Source organism: Rhizopus microsporus (assembly GCF_002708625.1).
Source record: "Rhizopus microsporus ATCC 52813 unplaced genomic scaffold scaffold_24, whole genome shotgun sequence".
Lineage (NCBI taxonomy): Eukaryota > Fungi > Mucoromycota > Mucoromycetes > Mucorales > Rhizopodaceae > Rhizopus > Rhizopus microsporus.
The window spans coordinates 4,975-20,515 of record NW_019671939.1 but is presented as its reverse complement, the minus strand read 5'-3'; the positions used below and the strand labels follow the sequence as shown (position 1 = coordinate 20,515).

General features: G+C 38.6%; 4 protein-coding genes across 4 annotated transcripts; 3 read left to right on the top strand and 1 right to left on the bottom strand.

The window, feature by feature from the left end:
- Nucleotides 1-160: 160 nt before the first annotated feature.
- On the top strand, nucleotides 161-621 carry RHIMIDRAFT_269065 (uncharacterized protein). The gene has a single exon (XM_023612106.1). It carries the CDS (start codon nucleotides 219-221, stop codon nucleotides 408-410), a length of 192 nt encoding a protein of 63 aa, XP_023462050.1. The 5' UTR covers nucleotides 161-218; the 3' UTR covers nucleotides 411-621.
- A 1,353-nt stretch (nucleotides 622-1,974) lies between these two features.
- RHIMIDRAFT_269060 (uncharacterized protein) lies at nucleotides 1,975-3,134 on the top strand. The gene is given in 6 exon segments (XM_023612105.1): nucleotides 1,975-2,032; nucleotides 2,089-2,236; nucleotides 2,249-2,281; nucleotides 2,314-2,575; nucleotides 2,597-2,667; nucleotides 2,769-3,134. The coding sequence occupies 2 exon segments, from the start codon at nucleotides 2,411-2,413 to the stop codon at nucleotides 2,642-2,644; spliced, it is 213 nt and encodes a 70-aa protein (XP_023462049.1). The 5' UTR covers nucleotides 1,975-2,032; nucleotides 2,089-2,236; nucleotides 2,249-2,281; nucleotides 2,314-2,410; the 3' UTR covers nucleotides 2,645-2,667; nucleotides 2,769-3,134.
- A 1,742-nt stretch (nucleotides 3,135-4,876) lies between these two features.
- Nucleotides 4,877-10,931, top strand: RHIMIDRAFT_269054 (uncharacterized protein). Its single transcript, XM_023612104.1, has 7 exons — nucleotides 4,877-5,110; nucleotides 5,172-9,672; nucleotides 9,728-9,812; nucleotides 9,864-10,030; nucleotides 10,078-10,130; nucleotides 10,186-10,328; nucleotides 10,385-10,931. The coding sequence occupies exons 1-7, from the start codon at nucleotides 4,974-4,976 to the stop codon at nucleotides 10,855-10,857; spliced, it is 5,559 nt and encodes a 1,852-aa protein (XP_023462048.1). The 5' UTR covers nucleotides 4,877-4,973; the 3' UTR covers nucleotides 10,858-10,931.
- RHIMIDRAFT_295134 (uncharacterized protein) lies at nucleotides 10,916-11,275 on the bottom strand (the record flags this gene model as incomplete). Its single annotated transcript, XM_023614150.1, has 1 exon — nucleotides 10,916-11,275. The coding sequence occupies one exon, from the start codon at nucleotides 11,273-11,275 to the stop codon at nucleotides 10,916-10,918; it is 360 nt and encodes a 119-aa protein (XP_023462047.1).
- Between the last annotated feature and the right edge of the window lie 4,266 nt (nucleotides 11,276-15,541).

The window sequence follows — 15,541 nt, the reverse complement described above, 5'->3', positions numbered from 1 at the left end:
AAAAAAAAAAAGATTAATTTAAAAGCCTATGGGCGCGGAGTCCGCAGACTAAAAATTACCTTAAAGAGTCACGAGAAGCTAAGAAAAAAAAAAGGCACTTGAGCATAGCTAGACCAGTAGTCATAGGATACGCCTGGCCTATATAAGTTGCTGCTGTGGCTAGAACTAGAGGATGAAAGGGCATCGAACAGTGTCTTGAAGAGATAGTTCGATGTGCAATGGGTAGTTTAAGTATTCAAGATTTTGCAATACGAATGAAGTGGCTATGTGCCATTATTTCATCTGGCAGCAACAGCTGGGTATTTTGGGTCATCTATAGAAAATGGAAGACTCAAGCAGTCGTGTATGATCGCTACATGCGTAGGGCTAAGGTTTACCTTCAGAGAGCCAGCCAAGACGCCAGGGAATGAATCGACTTCTAGTATAACTGACCATGGGAGCCCATAGGATGATCCCCAACTGAATTCAATCAATTCCGATTACTTATTTTGTTGATTAAAAGACAAATCAAGCCATATTTCCTTTACTGAAAGGGATCAATATTAAACTTAATCATGAATAAAACGAATATCAAGTGCATGCAATATTACTTATAAGATCGACAAAGTAAAGGCTACACTTGATCAACTAAATGACAACATTTGTTACTACAATGATAAACTGCTCTGTCATCACGCTGCTCCCTCTAAGGCTCATTGAGTTATTCTTCTACTATTTTACCTCCATATAAGACTTATTTTTATCCATTTCATGCATTTATGTATTTATATTCTTTTTCATGATTATAAAAACCCTTTCTCGTCGTCCAATTAATCACATATTTGATAATGCCTCTCATTCATGATATGCGAGTATCCATGACAATAAAGTCATTAATTGAAGTATGCCGTGTACCTTAGCAACCCATCCTGTTTCGAGCGCCATTTGAAATAGTTTATGCAGACTTAGAAGATCCATTGCTTTACTGTAAAAATGAACGTATAGGCATCAAATCTATCACAATCACAGTCGTCACTAATGTTGGTCTACATTTCATAAGCAGAAGGGAAAAGAATAAAGATATAGCAACTAGGAATAGGGGATAAACATTTTACCTTTTACCTTTTTTCATGTGCACTAAAAATAAAAATAAAAACATTACAGACTCTTATGTTTTCCTAAGCCAGCAACTCAATCACCTATGTTTCATGCTTGATAAACAGGTTTTGATACGTGAAGGTTGGGGTGATTTGGTTTTGGTTCTTTTTGGCAAAAAAAAAAATTCATCATTTCGTTTATGAGACAAGCCAGAGTGGTTAACCAAATAGATCAATCATGATTAACTTTCTTTGATTGACAAATAACAACTGTAATGGAATCAACTACGTGTGTTCCACAGAATCGACAGTCTAGTGCTCTTTGAGAAAAGCATCGTCCTTTCGTTATGTGTGTGTCTCAACCTCAACCCTTATTTTTTTTGTTTACTATCAGCTGCTTTTTTAAAAATGCCGTCCCCTCTCAACCTTTTTCCTTGTACATTTAATTCTCGTCTTACTTTTTTTTCCCCTTTTTTACTCATTCTTAAAGAAAACGACCAGAAAAATAAAAAGCATGCATTGAAAATAAGAAAAGTGATGCAACCATAATAAAAAAATTATATATATATATATATATATGTGTGTAAGTGCGTGAGGTTAGTCTTATGTAAACAAGCGGCACAAAAAAAAAGAGAGGCGTGAAAATTATGCAAAGTAAACAAAACAAAAAAAGGATACAAGAGAATATTCCATATTCTAAACTAAGAAAAAAAAAAAAAAAGAGCTGCTCGGATTTGCTCTAATATGGAAAAGACAGAGAATGAGCTATTTATTTATGAATTACTAGAAAAATATAGATTGAGAAAAAGGAGAAATGGGCTATATATTCTCAGCCTAAATAACATAACTCACGTAAACAGAAAACTATAAAAGAAACCACCATTCTTGTCTTCTTTTCATTCTTTATCTCTTTTAAAAATTCTCCTATGCTTTTATTATTTCCTATATTGAAAAAAGTACAATATCATTTTGGAGTGACCTCAAAGGACATATAGCTAATGCCATCGTTTAGAAAATACACTTTTGTTGGCTCTATTACATGGCTCTTGATGCATCTTGCTCTATCATAATGGCCTCTCACGGGGTGAAGCCTTAAAGAAATTTCTGCTACTCGCTAATGCTCAAAAAATGCTGTGCTACTACTTATCAATGTACTCAAATAATCAGACAATCAAATACTCAAATACTCAAATGCTTATCAAATGCTTACCAAATCTCTGGAAAGATCAATGAATTCCTACAAATGATCATTAGTGTCTGAAAATGCTAGTGAATCCCTGTCCCATATTTATCAACGTCGGAAAGCCCCTGAAGAATTTTGCCCATGCCTATCAATGCCTGCTGCTAATGAATACCGCTTTGGAGTAACTATATATTCAAGCCTTGAAGTCACAAGAAACATAATCAATCTATTTTGCCACTGCCTGCCAAACTCTATCAAGCTATGCTATAAGAAAAGAAAAAGTATAAAAAAACAAACCAAAAAACTAACCAGACAGGTCGCTGCTTCTCTACGCTAGATCGACCCCGGGATGTCCCTATTGTTATGGTTCTGCCTCTACAGCTGATGAATGGCCCGTAAGCCCTCCCTACTACTGAGCTTGATGCTTTCAATATTCCAATGTTCCAATGTTTCAAGATTTCAAGGTTTCAAGATTCCAATGTCCCTACTGCGCGCATTGCCCGTAGTGTTTTCGAAAAGCTTTGTCCTAGGTACTTAGGTGCACTCTCCGTACATTGAAACTCCCCTTTCCTGAGATTTACCGTGGTTGTTTTTTGGGTTTTGAGCCTTGGGTCTTGTGTCTTGTATCCTGAGTCTTGAGTCTTGAGCACTTTTTATTCATGGAGGGTTTACACCTTGTAGTCTTCTGGCATGCAGTCTATGGTTCTAGTCATCTTGAGTTTGAAAGCTAGCGATAATGTGGCCTTCTGGACTTATGGAAAGAAAAAAAAAAGAAGAAGTCTCTATTTGCTCTCTAAACTTGGTTATCAAAAGAAAAATCTCTACTTATTCAAAGCTTTCTCTCTCTTTGGAAATCAAACTATTGCTTACTTTAAAAACCTCATTTTGTTACTCCCGCACTTTGACTTTTTGTTCTTTAAACTTAATAAAATATATTCATTTGATGCACTTTCGAGTATATAACATTTAATCAAGAAAAAAAAAAATAATCTTTTTCAGCGTATTTTTAGACAACATTTTTTCGAGTTAGTCTGTGAATATCCAATACACTATTGATTACAATGCGCATACGCCTAATTAGGCAGCGGATTTTGCTTATAGGGACGCAGACGCAATCAGGCAGGCAGACGTATTTGAATCCATGATTGAACGAGGGTTGGGAAAGGAGGTAAACTTACTGTTTTTTTTTGTGCTGTAATAATCTCACTATCAAACTAGAAATAAAGCATACAAGAAAAGCTTTGAGACATTTTTATTCTCTGAAAAGATAGCAAAATAAAAAGTTAAAAAAAAAATAATGACTGTGAACAAGGAATTGAGGCCGATTTAAATAATTTTTGTAGCGGATCGATGCATGAGAGATGAAACTAGATGGGAAAGGTTTCAGGTTTCTTTTTGATACAAGTTACAGTTCTTGACCCTTGTTACTGATAAGTTCCTAATCACATACAGAACGAAGATTGCATGAATGAGCAGTATCTGAGGTATTTTAATCTTGATCCAGTCCATATCTATTATTCTCTTGGCATCATTTATACAAAGACTCTAATACATGAAGATTGCGTCGTTCCTTATTGTGTAACTCAATACCATATCGTATATAAGTCTTATTTGGACGTGTATGCTGTCTTAGCTTTACTGCGTAATTTATAATTTATTATGTCTAGAGCATAGCATGTCCATTGTACTTTGAATGCTTCCATCTTCGTCCGCTTTGAAGAGTGGTCTTGGAATAAAAAGAAAAAAAAGCAGAGGCATTAAACAACATCCTGGGTCTGAATTAACGCTTATTATTAGTTACTGGGAGCAATGAAGTGCTTTTAAATATGATATTATTATTAAAGCAAGGTGTGTATTCACATGGCTTGTCCTTTCTGCTCAACTTGTTCATGAGGACCATTTGCACATATGTGGACTAAAAGCGATTTAAGAGAGGAAGGGTAAAGAGAAAGTACGCTTCTCTTAATGCTATGATAAACACAATCTTCTTATGACAAATTAAGCTCTTTTAACCTCTAATTTAAGAAGATTCCTATCATTTAATGTCTTGATCATGATAGTGCTGTCAGCTGAAGCATAAGCCTTATATTTGTTAAAATGATGAATTGTCATAGTAAGCACTATATTTAAGTTGAATGATTTCAGGGATAGCTGCTGATAAGATTAAAAAATTTATCGCATGGATTGGCGTTGTCAGTATTGATTACAGTCTTCTCTCTCTTTCTCTCTATAGCATGGTCCTCACCAGTGATAAGGAACCAGATATTAAATATGCACAAAGACTCAAATTCATGTTTGCTGTCTATAATGGCTTAAGCAATGACTGTCTGTGGACTTGTCTTGTTTAATGGGCATTGACAGCTTGTGCTTGAGACGTGAACGCTCTTTCCATATAAGGCAAAAACAATGATGGCCGAGAACTACATTCCATTATGTTACTGAGCTCTGCGGAGTCCAATAACACTGAATTGGATGAAACTACGGTATGAACAAGTATAATCAATATATATAAGCCAACAATGACATCCTTATATGGCTTAACATTGTGGGAATATGGTTATGTGCAGCGTTAAATAATTTGACTTGTGTCGATGATTTATATCAGTTATTTTGTAGTAAGAACTAGTATATCACCCTTCCTTTCTATTTTAGTGACAACATATTCATAATTTGTACATTTTCACTAAAAAACGTCATTATAAAAAAGATCAGCAATGAATTATGAATCAAGAGGCAGATCAGGAGAAGGCACGTCGAATCAATACAGGCATTCAGCGACAAATACTCAAAAAAATAAATTTGAGAGATCAACGCACAGATTTAGCAAACCATTCCACCAATCCAGTGAAGAGTAAGAGTATACAGCTTTATGTTCTTAATATTCGTATATTAACCTATGCTTTATGTCATAGATCTCTCAACAACAGTAATGTAGACGGACCAAAAAAAGTTGATAACGCGTTCGTTAAGTTTACTTCGGGTAGTATACGCTTCGAAGATCTGAAATCAACCGCAATGAACTCCTGGGATGAAGGCATTGATTTAGAACTGAAACGTGACAACAAAAAGAAAAATAAAGCACAATGGGCTTCAGAAGAAGATATCTTTAAGGGGTGCAATGTTAACTTTTTCAAACAAAATAATAACAGCAAAAGAGAAACAGATTCACATGAAAGGTCTATGCGACAACAGCAAGAAACAGAACCTACTTGGAATAATAATGAAGATTTGGCAAAAAAGTCTTATGCAGAAGCTGCTGATCCAATGACTCCTTCCTGGGCGGTTGATGATGTGTCTGCAACTATGAATAACAATAACATTTTTCAGGTTCCTTTCCCTCCACAGCAATTTGTCTATTCAGCTGATGGAGCATGGAGCTCGCCTATGATGCCACATAACATGGCTCCTCCAATTGTACCGGTACCAGTAATCCAGCCAAATTACATACCAGTGGGCGCACCCTCTTCAACAAAAGATAAAGACTTGGCTTTATTTTTGTATAAGTTCCTGCACGATCCAACTAGTGACATGTTGCCAAAATTCTTGGAAATGTATGAAAAATTGTTACCCAAGATGATGTTTATGCCTTCTCGTACACTTGGCCACTTCATGGAAGCCTTGTCCATTGTCCTTGAAGAAGATGAAAAGCAGAGAGACTATAAAAACTTTAATAAAATTCAAAGCTATTCGCGTCAAGTCTTTAGCGCAGTCGACAGCTTTATCAAGCATGTGCTCATTTATCCCGACGATGCAATCCAAGTCATTCGATTTGTTGGTGTACTAAGCAAGTTTGACAGCTCTATAAGCGAACATATTGCACTACAAGATCTTATTAACACATTCAAATCACTTCGAGATTACTGCAATGTCGATCAAAAGATAGAAACCATTAAGCAACTTCAATCTATTTGTCCTGCACAAGGCAATGATGACTCGTGGTATGCGTTCTGGAATACTGCTGAAGAAGGCCTATTGCCAGTACCTACCCCCGAGGATATCGTATTGGAAGCCGCTGCCGGGAATATGCTTCTCAGTTATGAACTTGCAACTAACTCAACCCTCTCCAATATCGTCAAGGGTCCATGGCCAAAGCTCGATTTCCAAAATTACCTTTTTACACAATACATGCTTCGACGACAAGAATTTGTCGAGCCTATGCAAAATGCTATCAAGAGCATGCTCACGATACCATCGGCCGACGATGATATACAAAGCCAATCTGAGACGACCATCTGCCTCGGTTGTAGGCCAGTCTACATGATACCTTTTGAAACATCATACGCCCCTTCTATCGTATTTTCAATAGACTCTAGTGAAGATACGGATGACATCACCAACGATAACACTGAGGGCTCTTTTGTTTTCATTATACCAGAACTTAACTATACCAACATGACAAAGGAGGAAAAAATCGAGTATATGGCCAAAGGTGCTATGATGGGACACATCATGTCTGCATTCAGTCATCCAGTCAAAGGAAACTTGATCCGCCTTATAAATATCCAAATCTACAGAAAGGAACTCCCTAGACTGGACTGGTCCTGTTCCTATACAGTCATAACTAGCCGAAACAATGCACCGTCAACCTTTTCAATACTTCAATGGTTGAAACAAGAATTTGAAGAGTTCCACAAGCAAAAATATTCTGCAGTCATCACCCCGCGCTTACTGGCATTTAAGAACTCCCTAAGTGCTGATGAGCTTGGTAGTTGGAATGAGTATGCACGCAGTAGCTCAGACACTAATGACAACCCAGTACCAGAGTACTTACAACGTATCGAATTAGACATTAGCTGTATTATGATCAACAAGCAGATGCCTCACAAAGCCAAACCCGACGAAAACATCTGGCCGAGCCCAACAGAGTATATGTGGAATGCAGCATCGCCTCCAAAACGTCCACCTGTTTACGAATTATCACCGAGCCAAATGAAAGCCCTGAAGTATGCACTGACTCATAGAATTGCATGTATCTCTGGCTCACCTGGTGCTGGAAAAACTTATCTTGCTGCAAAGCTGGCGTTATTGATGAGCCAGGCTTTATCTTCAAGCCATTGCAGACAACCTTTACTCATTATAGCCAAGTCTCAATCTACCTTGGATCGTATTTTGGGGTTTGTAGCGCCCAAAATCCGTGACACAGTTCGCTTTGGATATGAACCCAAGGATAGCACCATCAACTATGGCAAGTTCGCAACACAGATGGCTTTACCCGAGCTTGCTGATAATGGCTACAAGCAATTTAAAGAATTAGACCGCAAGATCTCTGGAATACAGACACAGCTGGATGCCCTTTGTAAACTGAGACTTAAGGTCGAAAGCTATGACCCAGAGACACTTTATAATTTTGTGCATCCCAAATTTGGCGCCAGGCTTCAGCAAGGCTACAGCAAGATGTTTGCTACACGAACTGCCACTGATATAGATATCTGGAAGTTCTGGCTCATTCCCAAAGAGCAAATTCAACACAAAATAGCCGTGTCAACGGAATCTGAGGCTTTACTCCAAACAGTTGATATACTTCGACAGAACACGAGCACCACAGGTAACTATGTCATGCCTACGATTGATTATACCCACTTCCAAAACAAATGTCGATGGATTGCCGGCAATACCGCCAAGATTGAGCCTGTATCTACTTCCTCACATTGGCCTTTCGAAACTTCAAAATCACTTGGAAGTGATCTTCGTGACAATTTGGTGCAAATTTGGAAGGAAATTGAGGATAAGGACATATGGACTATTTCCGAAAAAACTAAGGACAAGGTTATCAACAAGACAACTAATTTAATTTTGGATTACATTGATCGCGAGCTACATGATTTAATCAAGGTACAATCTCAAGCTGCTGAAGAGCTTGACCAATTGACTACGAAACGATGGGCTTATGTAACTCGGTTCAATCGTGTGATTGGCATTACAGCCGACTTTGCTGCGGCACATCAGTCATGGCTCACTAAACTCTGGCCTAGATGTGTGATTGTAGATGAAGCGTCAGAGATCCTAGAGTCAACCTTGATGCCCATTATTGTTGGTCCCCGTGTAGAGCATTTAGTCCTTTTAGGAAATGCAGAAGCATCCTCGCGCCCCTATGTGTCTTGTAATGCCTTCAAGAGTCATCCTCGCTACATGGACACATCACTGTTTGAACGATGGAAGAAAAATTCAGCAAGCGAAGTTGTTCGACTTGAAGAGCAATGGCGTATGCATTCAGAAGTGGCCAACATTCTCGATAAGTTTAATAGCAACAAAGATAAGGCGTCATCTTTATTGATCACTGCTCCATTGGCAACCTGCAACGAGAACATGAGGGATAGCAAGCAGACTTCATTGATGGGATTAACTCACCGTATGTTCTACATTGATTATCAGCCTTCACACTCTCCTCGTTCTTCTTCGATGAGACATGTCCATTTCTCCTCTACACCCATTGCCCAAGCGGATATAGACGAAGCCCAATTCATCGCACACTTTGCCACCTACATTATCCAGCAGCCATACAGCCAAAATGCCAAAGTTGCAGTGTTAACGATGTGTAACCTACAAAAACACCTAATTCGTAACTGCTTAAAGGCAGATGTACCCAAACGCACCATGTTCAGCAAGAACCTAGATAGAATCGTGGTTGAGCGAGTGGATCAACATCCAGGTAGAGACTATTGGTTTACAATAATCAGCACAGCCACTCCTGGACGCTCAAGATCACTCGAGGATAATTTATCTGAAGCCCTGACGAAAGCGAAATACGGAATTTACATTGTAGGCAAACCAGCACGAGATACAGTGCATCCTCGCTGGCAGAAATTCGCGGATTATATGTCTGAAATTGGTCTATATGGCACACGCATTCCTTTGGTATGTTATCAACACGGCGAACGTACGTCCGTGGGCTACTGGACGGAATTTCAGCCTGTGAGAAATGGAGGATGTAGTCGACCCTGTAACGCCTTGATGAGTGACGGCCATGTCTGCCCAGAGATTTGCCACTATGGAAGCCATAATGAAGTTGTCTGTAGAGCACCTTGTACACGTCCTCGGCCGACGCTTTGCACACATGAATGTTCTAGACTTTGCTTCGAATGTAACAAAGAGGGTGGTTGTCCTGATTGTCTTGAAGAAATAACCATTGAACTACCTTGCGGTCATGAATACAAAGGTCAGTGCAAGGATACTCAGCGTATGTATGCCATCAAGTGTCTTCAGCCTGTCGAGATTGCCTTGCCTCGATGCAAACACAAAGTAACTCTTCAATGCTGCAATGCGGCACGAGCTTCGAAAATCATTTGCAACGTCAAGGAAATGACAGAATTAAGCTGTGGCCACCGCATTGAAAAGAGATGCAGTGATCAAGTTGTTTGTGGTGAAGTCTGTAATAAATTGTATGAATGTGGAATACATAGCTGCCAAGAAATGGTAAAAACCTTTAAAAAGGAAATATAAAGCTATGTGAACTAATATGCATATGTAGTGTGGAAGTAACCACTCACATGCACGTATGTATTGCCCTGGTACTTGTTTAAAAGAATTGATCTGCGGTCATCGCTGTGCTAAGGGTTTGTATATACAGTATTCTGTCCACATAAATTACTAATCTAATACAATAGGCTGCTCCAGTTCGAATGATCATACTCAAAGGTGCTTAGAAAAATGCAATTATGTCTGCTTACACGGCTACAAATGTAGTCGACCTTGCTTTTCTGAATGCATCATGTGTGTAAATCCTTGTCCATATCAATGCGAACATTATAAATGTACAAAGAGGTGTTATGAGGTAAAGAGAGAGAAATGCCTATCAATTGACTAATATACGCATGTTAGCCATGTGATCGACCTGCTTGTGATGAACCATGTAAAAAGAGACTTGACTGCTCGTGCGTAGCATTGAATCGTGTTTATGAATGATCTTAATACGTTTTTTTTCTTTAGACATCCCTGTCGTGGCTTCTGTGGTGAACCCTGCCCCCCTTGTGGTTTGTGCCGTCCGGATCTAGAGTGCTCCATCACTCTTAGAAACTTGTCTGAATTCGACCCCGATGAAAAAGTATACATGTTGCCTGAATGCGGCTGCGGTAAGATAAATGAAACCAAAGATTATTTATGTGATTGTCATTAATACATACATTAGTATTCTCTGCACCTGCCATGGATACTTTTTTCAAGCACAGAACACTAAGTGGTGAGCATAGTGTTATCAAGCTTTGGGAGTGCCCAAATTGCAAGAAAAATATATATACGGCTCATCGATATAATCAGTATATCAAACATGAAGTATCTCTTGTAAATGAAGTCAAGCGCCAAATCGAAGACCAAAGACAAAAGCTGACACCACAAGAGAAAAATCAGATCATTCGTGCAATGAATGAAGAAACCAAGAGTGGTATGTTCAACATTGTGGGTGGAAGATGGTTTGTCTGCCCAAACAAGCATCCTTACTTTGTTGGTGACTGTGGTGGAGCAACCGAAGTATCTCGCTGTCCTGAATGCAATGCGCCAATTGGAGGCACACAACATCGAGTGATAGAATCTAATCGTTTTTATGGTGAATTTGATGGATCCGAAGAACCTGCATGGCCTGGGCAGCCAAGTAAAAACTTATAAAATGTATATATGTTTGTAAAATTGCTTTATAATAATATAGAAATAACTAATTATTATTTTATAAATACACGCCGTCGTCTTCTATTCTTTCTTCTTTTTTTTCCGACTGCAATTCTTGAGCATACTTTTCTTTAAATGCTTTAATGTCGCTTCCTACTTCTCGCCATGCTGCTTCACCCAATCGTTCTCTAATGACTTCAAGTGTCAAGTTGATTTGTTCTTGTTTTCTTTGAATCAAGTCTTGATTTTCTTTTATTGCCTGAGTCAAGTCAGGGTCGTTTTGTTCTGTATCAAATTCTCTCATTTCATGATTTGATTTTATTAAATGTGCTATACAATTTTGAATCTCGTGTACTTCTGAAATCAAGCTAGTTGCTGGCAATTCATTCAGTGCTTTTCTTAATTGAGTCGTATTCATTTTAAAAATGCATGATAATTTATTCAGTCACAACAAAGCTATTTACGGTTACATGATTAACAAAATAAGACAAGATCAATTAGAGCCAATATGTACACCCGATCCACTTTGCTACAGTTGACGAAAGGGAAGACAAAGAATACGATCACCCAGTCCAGATGCTATGAAATATTTTCAGTGTCTTTTAACTTGCCCACCATTTTTTCAATAAATGTATGTACACTTTCTTCACCTATTCTTTGCGCATGCGTGGAGAAAATTACTACTCATTCCAAGTAAAATACTCCGCATGTCCGGAAATAAATTTTTCCAGTTTCTCTTTTTTTTATTGAATTGATCTTCTATTCAAACAATCATCAAGCATAAGAGATACAATATATGCAAAATCCTTTAAGAATATTTATGTGAATATGACCGCATGCGTCACGAATTACAGTATGCGTATCAGGGTTTCTTCATCTAACATACCCACATAATAAAAACATGGTTCTATGCTGCGATGTTGCATTGACGCGGGAACCATAATGCATTGTATGGGATACATTAGTAAATCACACTGTCTCGACAAAAATTGACCGTGATCAAGGGGGTAAATTAGAGAATCCTGTAGTTTGTCCAAAGAAAAACAATTGTAGCCAAAAGGAAATGATTTCAATTTGCTGCATTTAAAGCAATTATTACTGGTACCCAGCGGAACGTTCGTTCAGCGGCAACAATAACTGGTTACACTTAGAGAAGAAATGATGAAAAGTTAGAAATGTTTGATTTTGGGCCCATTTGGAAGCTGTAAACAGAACCTGACACCAAGTTTCCAACCTTCAAACTCATGATAAAGGCTGATTTGTAAGGCTCAGTTTCAAAGGCGTTCAGTTGGTGAGTAGCCAACTTTCTGATCTAGAGCATCCGTTTACAATACTCACGCTGAACAATTAAAAGGGAAGAAAAAAGCCGCCTTTTAAGAAAACAAAAGCTGGCCTTTCGTTTTTTAAACCTTGCCTTCTGGAATTTTTTTATCAACCGCCCTTTGGCGTTGGAACAACTATGCACTAAATTTGTTAAAGTTAAATGTAATCTTTGAAAAAGTTGATAACGTATAAGTAAGGATTTAAAATGATATCAATGGCTTTTTTGTTTGATGTTCTCAGAGAAATATCTACCCTAAGCCAAGTCAATACAGGCTAAATATTAGAAACCGCTGGACTATAACGATAAATAGTGTAATCCTAAACAAATAGAAGATATAATCATACACTATACATGTGAAAAGATCTAGGAAATCTGTGAGCACCAAAAAAACTTTTCCCAATGAGAAAACAGATGACAGCACGCTGAACAGGGCCTCCATTGCAGCGAATAGCGTAAATTAGACGGGCAACAAAAGTACCCAAGGTATATAATCCACACTGTCCTGGTTACGCATTGCTTCGAAGCTTGGATCATGTATATTGGCTGGATCGAGAGAGTTATACTCGTCATAAATAGCGATTTTAGTTTTCTTCAATTACGAAATAAGCTTAGGTTCACATTTATCGTATACAAGGACAACGAGTTGATGGTTAGGATAACATATAGTGGAGGTACGAATGATATTTATGTGTAGTCGTCGTAGCCAGATATGTAGTTGGTTGATAGATAGACGGCGCTGAATGAAAGATAAAACTTTTTGGTTCGAAAGGGGTACTAAAGACACGAATAGTAGTAGTAGCGGCAGCTTAGCTTGCGATATTTGGCTTTGGGAGAAAAGACAAAGCATCTCTGCCAAGGTGTGAGCTGCTGTAGAAAAAAGGAATCCAGACGGACAGGCACCAGTAAAAAAGGATGAAGTAAACAGTCATTTATTTTTAGAATTCGCAATTCCATTCTCTTTATCGAGTGTGACATGACTTTCCACCAGGTGCGAGTCAATGGTCGGAAGTCGGGTCAACCAATAAAATTAACTACTTTTGTATATTTTGTATATAAACCATTCGAATGATCTATAAACATAATGTACATTATGTTAAGTAAGATATGTACAAGTATATAAAAGTTGATTATAAAGTATTATATCTATTTTCCATAGTTGAACTATTCAATTAAATTATGTGTAACGACCATAAAAATAGACAATAAATTAGTTATTTTCTACTTTCTCTCTCTCTTTTTTTTATTTTATTTCTTCATTTTCTTTATTTCCTTCACATCGCAGGGATGAAATCAAACAAAGCCAGTATTACATTTGCAGTAACACTGGTCCTTGGAACATGTCAACTTGCTTTAGCTACACCACTCTTTAATATACCTTCAGCAAACCACTTAAACGATGCATCTATCGAGGATATCTGTCAAGGTTAGAGTGTGAATATACAACAATCAATCATGATACTCATTATATTCTTAGATTTCAGAATTACTTATCCAGCAAAAGAAGGTTTGAAAATAATAAAAGATTATTTATATTTGACACTAAATTCACCATCATTATAGGCGTCGTATTTGATGACAACTCAAAGCATATTGTTGCTTGGCAAGCTGCAGATTCGATAAAACAGGTCAATCTGACTCTCGTCTCGAACCAGAACCCTTCAAGTACAGCGTATATTGGCACATATGGTAAGTTGCAAATTAATTAGCTTGTTCCTAAAATAACATATCCCTATACACACCCTAATTCTAGATGCCACTCTTGGTGCTACGGATGAAGTCTTATTTTCACTGCAAGGAAGACAAGGCGGTAAAGCTCTCTTTTTATTTCCTTGTATTTATCATAACTCATCATTCTTCTATAGGCGATTATCATGTTCATATCGCTGGCCAAGGAGACAACAGCCAGTTCTGTGAAGCAGACTCCGCCACTTTTAAAATTAACGCTTTACCCGCCAATGCAACAGTTACCCCTTCAACCAACAGTACCGCAACCAATGCATCCGCCTCCTCAGCAGGTACTCAACCTACACCTACATCTTCAACCGATTCTACTGGAACAACCACCATTGATCTTTCAGCTACCACAACCACTCCAGCTGCCACCATGAGTGCCCCAAGTGACACTGGTTCTTCAACTTCAGCAAACAGCTCAATAGACCAAACTCAGCTTGACAATCTCCTTGAACAAATTCACAAGAGCACTGCTTCTAGTAGTGATCCATCTCACGAAGATGATACCAATTGGACGTCGGCCTTGGACGAAGTTTCCGACCTTACAAAGGCCGACAAACCCCACAGCAACGATCCTGCAATTGACGACATTCTTGAGCAGATTCACAGTAACCGTATCCACAACAATGCTGTCAACACCGAACAAGAATCTAGCGATCCTTCCTTTCGGCAGTACATCGATAGCTTAGATCTGGACCATGAGAAGTACCTTCACAAAAATAAGGAAACCGAAACAGAAGCGGTAACACACAAGAATGATGCCGATCCTTACTTTACAAATGACGACTTGTCTACACATGAAGATGCTGCTGATTATAAGCAGTGGCATTCTAATGATGCTAATCCTTATTTCACCAATACTGATCTTCGAACCAACCACAATAATGGTGAGTGGGAAGAGGAAGAAGAAGAAGAAGAGAACCATGTTAATTACAAACAATGGCACTCTGATGATGCCAATCCTTATTTTACCAACACTGATCTTCGAACCAATCACAACAACGGCGAGTGGAAAGAAGTGAATGACGAACATGAGAATGATACCACTCCTTCCAACGGTTGGTCATCCACTGATCCTTATCAAGAGCCTCCATCCCACGATAACTTGGCTGAATGGGAGGAAGAAGGAAATGAACACACAAATGAATGGCAGTCCGATGACCCCATTGTCCACTCTCCATCCCACGATAACTATGCTGAATGGGTTGAAGAAGATAACACACATAACAACAGTTGGGAATCAACAGATCCTTATGTTGAACCCTCTTCTCATGACAACGATGCTGAATGGATTGAGGAAAACGATGGCCACACCAACGGCTGGCAATCAGAGGATGCTTACGTTGAACCTTCTTCTCATGGCAATGACGCCGAATGGGTTGAAGAACACAATGACCACGATAATGGCTGGCAATCAGAAGACCTTCATGTCGAGCCTTCCCATGACGACTATGCCGAGTGGCAGGATGCTTCTGAAGGCAGTCATACCAACGGCTGGGAATCTGAAGATTTTCATGTAGAGCCTTCTCATGATGATTATGCTGAATGGCAAGAAGAAGACACCCATAGCAACCACGTTGATGGTTGGGAAACCGAAGAAGCTGATGTAGAAGCCAGCCATGACAATGA